At 40.0% G+C, this 13,910-nt stretch overlaps 1 protein-coding gene across 1 annotated transcript in view; it reads left to right on the top strand.

Annotated features, from left to right (window-relative positions):
• Nucleotides 1-13,522, top strand: part of LOC124285392 (protein O-mannosyl-transferase 2-like) — a 38,787-nt gene extending 25,265 nt beyond the window's left edge. Inside the window, exons 10-20 of the mRNA XM_046721618.1 lie at nt 256-365; nt 901-1,028; nt 1,629-1,707; nt 2,594-2,745; nt 4,268-4,356; nt 5,716-5,792; nt 6,328-6,399; nt 7,075-7,231; nt 7,833-7,971; nt 10,974-11,087; nt 11,492-13,522. Of these exons, the coding sequence (XP_046577574.1) occupies nt 256-365; nt 901-1,028; nt 1,629-1,707; nt 2,594-2,745; nt 4,268-4,356; nt 5,716-5,792; nt 6,328-6,399; nt 7,075-7,231; nt 7,833-7,971; nt 10,974-11,087; nt 11,492-11,597 (1,223 nt within the window). The 3' untranslated portion in view covers nt 11,598-13,522. The remainder of the gene's footprint in view (nt 1-255; nt 366-900; nt 1,029-1,628; nt 1,708-2,593; nt 2,746-4,267; nt 4,357-5,715; nt 5,793-6,327; nt 6,400-7,074; nt 7,232-7,832; nt 7,972-10,973; nt 11,088-11,491) is intronic.
• Nucleotides 13,523-13,910: the final 388 nt, after the last annotated feature.

The following is a 13,910-nucleotide window of genomic DNA, read 5'->3' as shown; positions in this document are numbered from 1 at the left end:
CTGCCGGGCAAGCAAATTTGTATATCACACTGTACCAGTGTCCAGCTGACCTTCCCATGTTAATTATGTTGTTTATTTAAAAAATCAACAAGAAAATCGGCCAATATAGTGGAAATATTATCACGGCAAGTGATACCAGAGTACACAAGCAATTTTAGAGTTATTTCCACCCCTTGTATGGATGTAGCTGTCATTGTTATCTCTGAATTTTTGTATTATCTCTTCTATTTTATTTGACGGCATATGTTGTTGCAGATATAGCATATGGTAGTTCTATCACTCTGAAGCAGCGCCGTACTGGCGGGGCATACCTACACTCCCACTGGCATCTCTACCCCGAGGAACATCCCCCTAAACAGCAGCAGGTGAGTCCTGGTGTTCATCATAACACCATCACACACACTCACCAAACTCCACCCACAACACTCAACCCTAACGGGGAGCCTTTTGGTTCCATACCATGGGTGTTTTGCTCATAACATCAATCACTGGATTGTCTGGTTCAGCAGCTTTATTCTTCCCTCATATATGCAGAACATTTGTATTTCTATGAGAATGAACAAACCAACTGGGCCAATGACCTTCAATATATTATATCTTTCAAGTTTCAAAACATTCGTGTAATGTTGACCGCACTTAAGTTGACAGCCACTGGATGTTAAAACATCTCATGCTTTGCAATTATCTTATATTGTCAGATAGTCACGCTACAACCATGCTGGTTTTGTATATTGCAAATGTTCAAATGCACTCTGTAATCACCCCTAGTATGAATAGTGACCACCTTGTTTGGTCAACGCTAATGGCGCTCAGACTTCACCAATCATTACTGGTATATCTAGTTGATGAGAGTGTGAACTTTCTTCATGCTTTATAACAGTATTGTGGTCCTAATTTCAGGTGACAACATATAGTCACAAGGATGAAAACAATGTCTGGCGCTTCAAGCCAGCTGATCGTGAAGCCAGTATTTCCGAGCAGCCACAACTAGTCCGCAGTGGAGATATGATTAGACTGGAGCATGTGATGTAGGTCATGTGTTAAACTGTAGCAAGTGATGTAGGTCATGTGTTAAACTGTAGCAAGTGATGTAGGTCATGTGTTAAACTGTAACGTGATGTAGGTCATGTGTTAAACTTTAGCATGTGATGTAGGTCATGTGTTAAACTGTAGCAAGTGATGTAGGTCATGTGTTAAACTGTAGCAAGTGATGTAGGTCATGTGTTAAACTGTAGCAACTGATGTAGGTCATGTGTTAAACTGTATCAAGTGATGTAGGTCATGTGTTAAACTGTAGCATGTAATGTAGGTCATGTGTTAAACTGTAGCATGTGATGTAGGTCATGTGTTAAACTGTAGCAAGTGATGTAGGTCATGTGTTAAACTGTAGCATGTGATGTAGGTCATGTGTTAAACTGTAGCAAGTGATAGAGGTTATTCATACGATTTAGCAATTTAAGCAGTTTATTCTTTAAGATTCTTTGTAAGTACAATAATATTGAACAAGACATTAAGCCATACACAATGAATGTATCATCAAATGGAAAACTTTGTCATTCAATGCTCCAAATCGGTATATTTATCATCATACATTAATGTTTATTCATGAAAACATCCATTACTTACAGAACAAAGAGAAATTTACACAGTCACAAGGAGCCAGCGCCGCTGTCTAAACGACACTTCCAGGTCTCAGGGTATGGCCAGGTGAGTACACAGGAGCCTTGGCACTGGTTATCTCACTTGTAGCGCTAGTTTTAGTCTAGATTTCCTCAGCTTCTGAAAATGAAGAAAGTCTCAGGGCTCCTTTTCATTATATATATATTTTTTTTTTATTCTGTACTTTTTTCAGTAAAATATGTTCATTTCAAAGACTAGTTGTTAGTCTACGCTAGTTTCTGTACCCCTATATTGTGGGATATTGTGGACTTCCATTTTAGAAAGGGGTGGTGGGGTAGCCTAGTGGTTAAAGTATTCGCTCGTCATGACCAAGACCCGGGTTCGATTCCCCACATGGGGGGCGGTGGGGTAGCCTAGTAGTTAAAGCATTGGCTCGTCACGCCGAAGACCCGGGTTCGATTCCCCACATGGGCACAATGTGTGAAGCCCATTTCTGGTGTCCCCCGCCGTGATATTGCTAAAATATTGCTAAAAGCGGCGTAAAACTAAACTCAGTCAGTCAGTCAGTCCCCACATGGGTACAATGTGTGAAGCCCATTTTCTGGTTTTCCCCCGCCGTGATATTGCTGGAATATTGTTGAAAGCAGCGTTAAACCAAACTCAGTCAGTCGATCATAGAAAGGGTCTTAAGAGGCTGTACATTCATCAGGACACATTAGATTTAAGCATAGATTTATGTTTTTTATCAAACCAGTGCACCTTCCCCTGTTTGGGACAACTGATTTCACATAACAAATGACAATCCTACCAAGGTCAAATTTACCCTGAGTATAAACATATCATGTTAATGATAATCAGATGATATTAAATGTTGTGAAATAACCTCTTGTTTTCTTGTTAATCTGGGTGCTGATACATTTATCTGGGATTCCTGGTGCTCCAAGATGAGTATGACCTTTTATTTGTGTTCCAGAACGGAACTGGAGACTCGAATGATGTCTGGGTTATTGAAGTGGTGGGATCGCCACGGGGCACCCCCATACAGACGGTGCGCTCAAGGCTGAGGATCATCCATTACTTTGTGAAGTGTGCACTATACTCTCATGACAAGAAGCTGCCCAAGTGGTGAGTCACTCACAATATCAGTCAGCTCGTTGCTTAATGCCGCTTTCATCAATATTCGCTCTATGTGATGATGGCCTGTAAATTACTAACTAGGTCCGACAGTTCAGCTGTTGACATCAATGGCATATGAGTACATGCATCAGCCTAGTCAGTAAGCCTTGCCAGCTTCCTGTGTAAGTTCTGTTTTACAACAAGCATGGTTCGCTGACATTCCTTGTCATCATGGTAGATGATCAGCCTCTGTGTCTGTCTTATATTCCCGCTATGTGACGGTGACCTGTGTCCGACAGTCCAACAGTCCAGCTGTTGACATCAATGGAATATGCACCATCCTAATCAGTAAGCCTAAACACCCTATTGCGAACGTTGACTTTTATAAGTTGATGTGGACCAGTTGTAACTCAGTTCTTAACAAGTGTGTGGATACCATGTATACAGCAGGAAAAGATGGGAGGGAATCAGCCACTGTCTGGTGTGTGATGGAGACTGAAAGACATTCCTTGTCATCAGGGTAGATGGAACAAAGGGATGCCTGTTCTACTTGAAGTCACTTCAGCTGATCTGATGTCCTTGTTATAATACTCTAAAATCAACTTTCTCTTCTCTAAATCATCCACACTGAGGATCACTGAAAATGTCGTCTGCTAGCAAGTAAACAAAGGGGGATAACTCTTCACAAACTAATGAAAAAGGATTAACAGAGTTGTCTCTCTTGAATGAAACCAAGCACTTGATAGCTGGTCAAGGTTGTTTATACTAGAAATCCAATTAAACATATTCCTAAAATTCTCAATAATTTCTGGTCATACTATACTATATTCGGAACTAGGGGTTACATCTGTGCTGGAATCTCAAGAGGGAAGATGGTAATGAGCATGTTTAGTTCGTACGTGAGACGGTGGACAGGAGATTTCCTGGGGGGTGAAGAACTAGTAGGCTTTTCATGTGATTGTGACGGGTGTGACCGGGGCAGGATATGCTCACAGTTTGGTGAACACTTGGTATTATCATTGTATGATAATGAGTCATAAACACATGCGGATGATGTGGTAGGCATTTGTTGTGATCATGGAAATGTTTTTTGTTTGTTATATGTAACATGTTGAATTATATCAATATCCGACAACATTTTCAAAGCTCAAGTAGTGATATGTATGGTGCTTGTATATCAAAAGATATATATTTAATATAGACAAAAAACATTTAATAATTCACTGCGTCCTGAAGGACACACGATATCATTCATTGTAATTTGTATCGACAACACATCTATGACTTTGCTAAGTGATTGGTTGTTTCTCTCAGAGCAGTTACTTGCATCCATCAGTCCATATGATCAATAATTCATTCCAGGCTCAAAAGAAATTATCAAAACATACAGTTCTTTACACCACTACTTCACAGGAGACTCACATTGCCATGAAGAACCTCTTAAACTAATAATTTGGGGTCCCCAGGACCCCGTGTTTGCAAGTTGAGGTAAGACCTTCCCTAGGTACTGAGTTTGTCTGCTTTTTGTCAGGGGCTGGGAGCAGCTGGAAGCAAGCTGTAATCCCAATGCCAAGGACAGCAACGCTCTGTGGAGTGTTGAGGAGGTGCACGACTCCAGATGTAAGTATAGTGATTACTGCTGCCATTCAATATAGACCATAGAGATCGCTAATCGTTTATCAAATGTCAGTCAATTTTAAAAAGATATCGCACAAAAAACATATTTCATGCAGAGTTGTGTATTAGTCACTAGAGTCTTCATTATTTTATAGATATCTGATGATAAATTTGTTGTATATTATTGTAGATATCTCATAGATTAAGTCGAGGTCCTAACTTGATCCTTAAAATCTGAATCAAAATCGCATGGCTGCTACATGGGCCAGACCACCTTCCTACACCGTCCCGTTGTGATCAAGTCATCAGAAATATAATGCCGACAATTCTGTATTGAATTATGCAAATTAATCGTGTTGTGACACAATCTCATAATAAAACATGTTTATTGTATATCTTGACATTTGTATTCTAGCTTCTTAATTTCACCCCAAAGTTCATTCATTGATGTTTATATTTACTTCAGCAACATCGTATGTCCCTCTGGTACTTACACATTTTCCTTATCCTGACTCATGCTAATTATGCTTGTCTCCTTCCTCTTACGAATGATAGTGGAACACTTGAAATCCCTTGAAGTTCCCTTCTAAAAAAGCGGACGTAAAATCACTCACCCACTATCATTCGCAAGAGGAAGGAGACAAGCATAATTAGCATGAGTCAGGATAAGTATAAAATATCAATTTTAGTCAGAAAATTACATTTTTCATCTTAGTCATGTCTTAATCACAATGGAAGAAAAGGAAATTATTAATGATAGCAGCTTATTCTAAATTTGTTCGTGTTTGTAGACATACCTAATGTCATGGATTTATCATCACAGTCACACATCCATAGTTAGGGCTGTAACGATGCATCAAACTATAAATGGATTGCAATTGTTGAGTCTCCGATAGCAATTAATCGATGGTAGAAATGAAAAACTATCGATGCATCAAGAGTATGTTTAACTATCGATAGTTTAGTAATTGACTGCCATTGATAAATGCCCAGTGCAAAATACATTAAGCTCCAGATTCGTTCACTTTGATTTAGAGTTATCTGCCCCTGTTACCTCTTAAACAAACTTGATCTGGGGTTCAAGTTTCTTGTCTGTTATTAAAGGAGACTTAAACTACTTGGGAAATGACTTCAAATGAGACAATTCAAGGAGAGAAAAAAAATAGTATTGCATTAGTTGGTCACAATAGACTATCTCTATCACAATAGTTGTTTCCCCCTAAATAGTCACCCCTATCCACAGTATTCATGCACACAGCAACAAGGAGATAAAGAATGCTCATAACTGCGGTCAGATTGTGTAACACTTCAAGTTAACTCCAGAGAAACAGCTTTAGTTTTGTGTTTTTTTCCACTTTTCAGTGCCAAATGTAAGCTTTGAAGTCTACTCTCCGTCATTCGTTGAGAAGTTTCTTGAAAGTCATGCAGTCATGACACAGGTAAGAAGTTCCACCATCGTTATGAGTCAAGCAGTCTATAGATGAGTTCAGGCATCAGTGTAGTGTGTCATGTGTAAGAAACACTGCACTTATCTTGTCTCTTTGTCTATGGGGTAGCCTGATGGTTAAGGCGTTGGCTTGTCACGCTGAAGACCCGGGTTCGAATCCCTACATGGGCACAATGTTTGAAGCCCATTTCTGGTGTCCCCCGCTGTGATGTTGCTGGAATATTGCTAAAAGCGGCGTAAAACCAAACTCAGTCAGTCAGTCAGTCTCTTTGTCTTCCTTCAAAGAGCAACAGAATGCAGGTTGCAGCTTACATTTTGCACATCCGAAAACTTCAAAAGTCAGTTCAGTATGATTTGAGTTGTAATCTTGTAATTAATTAACTTTGGGATTTTGTGTTTCATTTGATCAGGCAAAAAAAAACAATTGGTTGTCAAATTTGAATTTTCCTAATATCATAACCGGTGCAGGGAAACCCCAGTGTTGATATGCTGCTTCATTTATCATGTACCACCCTCATCCTTCCCAGGGAAACAGTGGGCTCAAACCTAAAGAAGGGGAGATAACTTCCAGACCCTGGCAGTGGCCTATCAACTACAGGGTAAGCTTGTTGCTTTTGTTTCTGTTGAAATATACTCATGGAAACGAATAAGGGAACACATGAAAGTACAAGTGTTCCTTTATTTATTTCCAGAATTTCACCCACAGTACAATACATACCTTGTGAAAAAACCTGGAAAAGAATAAAGGGACACTTGTACTTTTATGTGTTCCCTTATTTGTTTCCATGAGTATAGATATCGCTGACCACCAGGGCCCCGTTTCACAAAGCTCTCGTAAGGCTAAGATCACGTAACTTTCCTCGTAACATTCCTACCTCCTATACTGTAACATTGACTTACGATAGTTGTAGCGCTATGAGAGCTTTGTGAAACGGGACCCTGGAGAGGCTCTTGCTCACTGCAGTGATTACCTACTGGATAGAGCATCTGACCGGGGAGGAGATGGCTGGTGGTTTGATAACTGCAATATAATACCAGAAGACATTTGAAGATGGTACTTGTTGTAACCCTGCCTGCCTGGCACTTTACTTGACAGATAAATGGATTGGTTGACGTCGAGTCACTATGCTGTGTATGAGTGGGTTGTCCTACCTACTTGTAACCCCCTGTATATTGGCCCAGGCTTGTTTGCACAAACTTTTACTTCAATGGAATAACACAATGATGACTTACTGGCTCAAGTGTAATGACTGCATGCTTTGATCTCCGTGTAGGGTCAGATATTTTCTGCCAAGGACCACCGTATCTACCTCCTGGGCAACCCCGTCATCTTCTGGGGCCTGTTGGTCATCAAGGCCATGTTCCTCGTGTTCTTTGTTATACATAGGATAAAGTTAAAGCGTGGAATCCAAGTACCAGAGCCTATCAGAGGTAAGTGAAAGAGATTACCCCCTCATCATGTGATGTCTACTGGACACTGCTCCTCAACAGGCAGGCCCCCACCATGTGGCAGGGCATCCATATTGCCTTCTTACAACATGCCCAGTTCTCTCACTTAATAAAAACATTGTTATATATCAGTATGTATTATCAATTACTTTTAACTGTTTTACATTATTAATTTTGCACTGTGTGCATCATGCAGTGTCAGTAATTTATGTATTTGTCACTGGAGTCTTTATGTATCAGGCAGGCGGTGGGGTAGCCACGCGGTAGAAGCATTCGCTCGTCATGCTGAAGACCCGGGTTCGACACCCCCATGGGTACAATGTGTGAAGCCCATTTCTGATGTCCCCAGGGGCGGTGGGGTAGCCTCGCGGTAGAAGCATTCGCTCGTCATGCCGAAGACCCGGGTTCGACGTCCCACATGGGTACAGTGTGTGAAGCCCATTTCTGATGTCCCCTGCCGTGATATTGCTGGAATATTGCTAAAAGTGGCGTAAAACTAAAGTCACTCACTCACTTCATGCCTCATCCTTCATGCACTGTGACCTACATCATGCGCTATATTTTATTTCTGTTTCTATTCCAGTATACAATGACAAGATGTTCAGGTCCTGCTGGTGGCTGCTCCTGGGCTGGGGGTTACACTATGTGCCGTTCTGGTTCATGGGTCGTGTGCTGTACTTCCACCACTACTTCCCCGCCTTCCTGTACAGCGCCATGTTCGGGAGGTACAGTAGCCTGCACATTCACTACTGGGGATATGACAATAGGGGCTATCAGGCTAAATCACAATCACGTTAATGGCTTTTGAAGGGCTTAGTTGGCTCAGAGTCTGATTGATATATAGGCAGTGATGTTGCAATGCATGTGAACATTAATATACTGAACATCATTGAAAACGCACCACCTGTATTAGTTTGGATTTCCAAGAGCATAAATGAGCAATCGGTGTAAATTTTACATACTTTTGTAGTCCAATGATTGGTAAAGAAAAGAAACAAGAACCAATCCAGCAAAACAGTGAAGTTTTAATTCAGCTGACCATGAAAGAAAGATGGAGTCAAATTGGAAAGTCAGTAACGTGTATGACCACCGTTAGCAGCAACACAAGCTGTGAAATGTCTTCTCATTGAACTGATAAATCTCTGAATAATGTTTTGAGGCAATGCATTCCACTCTTGTTGCAAGGCATTCTCAAGTTCCTCAAGGTTGTTGATCTGTGGGCGACGTGAGAGGCGTTGGCTGATGTAATCCCACAAGTGTTCAATGGGAGACAAATCTGGTGACAATGCAGGCCACGGAAGTAGAGGAATGTTGTTGTTTGCCAGAAACTGTGTTGCAACACCTGCAGTGTACGCTCAAGCATTTTCCTGCTGGAATGTGTGCAGATCTTGATGTTGCTTAAAGAAGGGAACGACATTGTTCTGAAGAATGGTGTCACGGTAGTAAAGGGCATTCACTCTGCCACGACAAACTACCAGAGCAGTTTTGTGATGATAACTGATCCCTCCCCACACCATAATGCTCCTCCACCCCACCGATCTGTTTAAACAACACAGTCCTGATGGTAATGTTCTCCCAATACCTTCTCGACGCCATACCTGTAGACGCCCGTCAGCATTTCGCAAGTGAAAACGTGACTCGTCAGAGAACACAACACCATGCCAACGTCGTAACAACCACAAACGATGCTGCTCAGCCCATCATCGGCGTTCACGGCGATGTCTATCAGTCAGGATGGGTCCAACATAAGGGTGTCGACACCGTAATCCTGCCGCACGGAGACGGCGTCAGACGGTGGAAGCACTGATCAAACCACGTCAGCCTTGGACAGCGTTGGCGGTTCTGGCAGCCGGCAACGTACGATCCCGAATATGGCGCTGAGCAATGTCTCGATCTTGGCGGGGGGTGGTAACACGTGCCTTGGCAGGACATTGGCGGTCCCTGGTGGCTCCTGTTTGTTGGTACCTTTGTTGGCAAGTCTTATGATGGTGGAATGATGGCAACCAAATCGTCTGGCAATAATCCTGCTTGATGTGCCAACCTGCAACATGCCCAACGCCCATTCTCGTTCCTCTGGTGACAATCTTTGCATTGCAAAATAAACTTTACTTGCGGAGGTACAGCTAAAATGAGAACGTTTTTTTGCCGACGGCCATTTATACCCCTAATCAGCATGTTTTACGCACGCAATGTGTGCTTTTCGTGTGTGTTGTGCATGAATTTTGTTGTTGTCATGTGATGTGTTCCATGATGTGTTCTGGCAATCCGTTCTTTACTGTACAGCATTATTTATTGTCTTTTGTGTTATTAACAACATTTCCAATGTTCATTTTCACTCTCAAAACAATCCTATTACCATATTTCAAAATGTACAGGTGGCGCGTTTTCAATGATGTTCAGTATATAATGGCCGAGTCATTATGACGTGTGAACAGAATTATGCCTGAATGATAAAGTCACATGTATCATTAAGTTTATTATGGACCTTGTGACAGGTATTATCATTTGTTCAACCAATTACATAAGTAAAAACAAATTAGTATTTGCCATTAGCATGACTGACTAATAATATATAAATATATCAACCTCTCCAACTCTGCAGGCCTTCCCATCGTAGGTAATAACAAGTGTTCACTATTCATAATTTAATTAGGCCAAACCAATTTTGTTTCTTGTCTTACAGATTTTTGTCCTCAGAAAACCTAAAGGCAGGAGGGCAAAAAACAAAAAAATAAAAATCACCAGTCAAAGTAATATTCCTTTTAAATACTAAAAGTATTTTATTTTTAGCAATTTATGAAGTGTATAAGGGGCAAAAAACAATCAAAAAGGTTTTTTTTGTAAGTTTACATTTTTGGCCAATAAAAACATGAAGATTTTATTTTTTGAGCGGTGAAAACTAATTTTAATTTTTTTTTTCTTATTCTTGAAAAAATGTGACCGGCAGATCTGTAAAACAAGAAATAAAATTGGTCTGGCCTTACTAATTTTATTATCTCATGATCCCAGATATTCCTCATAGCCTAAATTTTTCATTGTCATCTATGTGAATCAGATTCATATGACTTAATATATCATGAACGATTTTCTTAATGTATCATAAAGCACTTCTTTTACATACCAGAAAAATATGGTTTTGGGTGCTTAAATGTTTCCTATCAATAGCCTCATTATTTTGCAACCAGTGACAGGCCTACCATACAAACAGTGAACAAATCCTCAAAACTGAACTCATGTACACCAAAACAGAACAAAAATCACCAAAATAGGAAAAAAAACTTCCAAAACTGCAACAATTTCTTTAAAACCAAAACAAACGCATCTGTAATGGAAAACAACTCGCATATCAGCTCCAAAAGCGCTCGAGAACGGTCGCCGAGCATACATAACGGCAGTCATAGCATCCCGAAACGGACTAAAAATTGTCAAAGATGGCGGCGAGGGGAGACGAACAGGCTTTGGTAAATAATGTTTTTCATCAATGAGTCTAATCTTGAAAATTTGATATCGGAATGTAAAGCATCAACCCCCTATTGTAGTAAGTTTCAAACCTATGTTCATTCTACTAGTGTCAGGCTTGCGATTGTGCACAATGTGGTCCCTAGTTCGACCGAAGAAGGTTTGTACTTTGCTGTCAACATGTCGTGCTACTGTTTCTCTTCAGTTTTGTACATATGGTAGGTCTGAATGATGATTCTGATGTGTTGCCTCTGCTGTCTGTCACAGGTGTGATGCTGGACTATCTGATCACCCGGTTCTGTCTGATACTGCCCGAAAACTGGGCAGTGAAAGTGTTCCCCTGGCTACTAGTGTTGGTCATCCTTGTGCTGGCTGGCAGGTAAATAGCCTTCACTGTGAAATCAAGAGAATCTACAGTTGTAAACCATACTTCAGATGTGCCGTGTTTTGTGTGTCATAGTATACACCAACAGTCACATTTTAACTTTGGATAAAATATTGCGATGATGATGTGATCACTTCTAATCTGAGGTGAGATGTGAGTATTCTGTATGCCATACCCATCTTATAAAGTTTGTATCACCATCAAACACGAAGCAAAATAGGCCATGAGTGTGTGTTCACTTCTAATCTGAGGTGAGATGTTAGTATTCTGTATGCCATACCCATCTTATAAAGTTTGTATCACCATCAAACACGAAGCAAAATATGCCATGAGTGTGTGTTCCATGAAGAATGCCCTTTGTCACCTGGATCACAAGTTGTTGTAATCTAACATTTCAGTTTCTACCTGTTCCACCCCTTGACGTTTGGCGCTGCAGGTCCAATGGCCATCGAAGAAGGATCTGTGATGAGTGGCCTTAAGTGGATGGATTCCTGGGACATATGAAACATGGTTGTGTGATGTAGGAGATTATCACTGAGACCCGAGTGATGAGGTTGGCAGATGATGCGGTTATCAACCAAACTATTGCTGCAATACTATATAAACCTGCCAGCATTTTACAAAAGAAATATCGTTCATCCATTTTCATCATTAGCATGGTCAAACTAAATGATATTATATTTACTTGATACTACCAAGTTATTTTAAATGTTTAGTGAAAGCCATACTTGCATTCATGGTCACAAGATATTTATTTTGTACTGTTTTACAATTTCAATGGTTTTGTTATGTTTACTGACCAAATGTACTGATATTTGGAGTGTTTCCGCCTAAAAAACTGATACTAATGTCAGTGAATTCTCAAGCTACAGCTAGATTTAGATCAGTTAAGTTTGTTTTGTTTCCCAGATTATGATTCTGACAGCACTGAAGAGCAGCTGTTTGTGATCAGCAGTGTAGGATTTGAAATATTCAGGGCAAATGTATACACTGTGCGTGGAATACATTCATGCAATTATCAGGAACTAACAATCAAAGGCATATGAGGTAAAACTGTTAGTTTTTCCAGAAATATTGTTTAACTTTTAAATAATTAGTCAAAATGTGTTTTACAAAATCAGTGTTCCTGTCTAAACAGTTAATCGTTTTATGTTGTTGTATGACATCGCATGGTTAAACAAAATACAGGCAGACATGTTTCAGTTAATTATGGAAGCGTAGATCTGTCATACTACACCCATTTCATCACACATTCTTAGACTGCAGATGTAAGCTTCTGATACAACTGTCAGCAGATATTCTTTCTAAATTAAATATTTTATCATTATCTGCTGACGGATTCAAAGGCTTACATGAAATGAATAGAACAGCTTTGGATGTCAAAGTTAACGAAAGGTCACTGGTGATTTTCTGTCCTTTTTATTCATGAAGATTAGTGATTATGTTTATATGCTACCAGCTGCCTGTAGTAATGATTCCACCATATGTTACAGTTTTAGCCTCTATGTTTTCTAATGAGACCACATCGGTCACAAGGAATCTTGTGCAATAATATGTTCTTTGCAGATGTTTCATCGTAGGCCTGAGTCCCAGTTCATAGCACAACATTCGTAAGCCTATGATAAACTACAGAGATACAATAGGTCGTAATGAACGCTTTGTGGATTGTGACCCTGGACCATTTCCATTAATGATTGTGTCCTATTTTGTAATAGAAACTTACAATTGTTGCAGCAAAATGATCTCTTTGTGAAATCGGCTCAGAACCCTAATTAAGGAATTCATCTTAACGCTTCTTTTTTCCTAGGTCAGAGTCTATGAGTATGGTTTTAAATATTTTTGCACCATGACATTTGAAATTCTAGGAGTTTCGGTCATCTTTGTGCAACTACTAGTATAAGTTTGTTGGACTATGACAGATACAATCATCTTAGCACTATGATTATCATAAATGTATTTCAAACTATGGGAGTCACAATCATCTTCATGCTACGATTGTTTTGGGAAACAGGGTCAATGCATGTACACAATGCATTCTGGAAAGATTCAGTTCATCAAAGCAATTTGTACCATCATGATGTGTTATGATGTCATTTGTACCATGATGTGTTATGATGTCATTTGTACCATGATGTGTTATGATGTCACTTGTATCATGATGTGTTATGATGTCATTTGTCATGCAAAACAAGACTTCTTCATGAGCAAGTGTGTGTTTCTTAAAGTTTGCTGGATGACTAACAGTTATGTTTTAAAGGAAGATCACACTGACAGTGTTATTCATTTAGAGTCATTGATTCATTCTTATTTATCTTACCCATGATTAAATAACTGTCAGTTTTGATGCATGTTTGATACTACAGCCTGTATCTGGTTTGGTGTTGTTTAACACAGCACTCAGCAATATTCCAGCTATATGGCAGTAGTCTGTTAATACTCGAGCCTGGACCAGACAATCCAGTGAACAACAGCATGAGCATCGATCTACACAACTGGGATGCAATGATATGTGTCACAGTTGCATAGATCGATGCTCATGCTGTTGTTCACTGGATTGTCTGGTCCAGACTCGATTAGGAATAGGTAACCTGATTGCATTCATCCTCATATATATAACACTATAACAGCTGACAGTAGCTTGATCACCATCTTCATTGCCATGTTTGTGGTCAACACTCCTTCTTCTTCAGTTATATGCTTTGGAGGTCGCCTTCGCCTGCTGGCATTTCGGCAGACCTATGGACAACACTCATTTCATGAATGAATTTCAACCAGGACCAGCATTGGATGTTCCAGCCTTTATGATCTTTTGTTTCA

Source organism: Haliotis rubra, unplaced genomic scaffold, assembly GCF_003918875.1.
Source record: "Haliotis rubra isolate DU_JTF1 unplaced genomic scaffold, ASM391887v1 Scf36, whole genome shotgun sequence".
Taxonomy (NCBI): domain Eukaryota; kingdom Metazoa; phylum Mollusca; class Gastropoda; order Lepetellida; family Haliotidae; genus Haliotis; species Haliotis rubra.
This window is presented reverse-complemented; position numbering and strand designations above follow the sequence as displayed.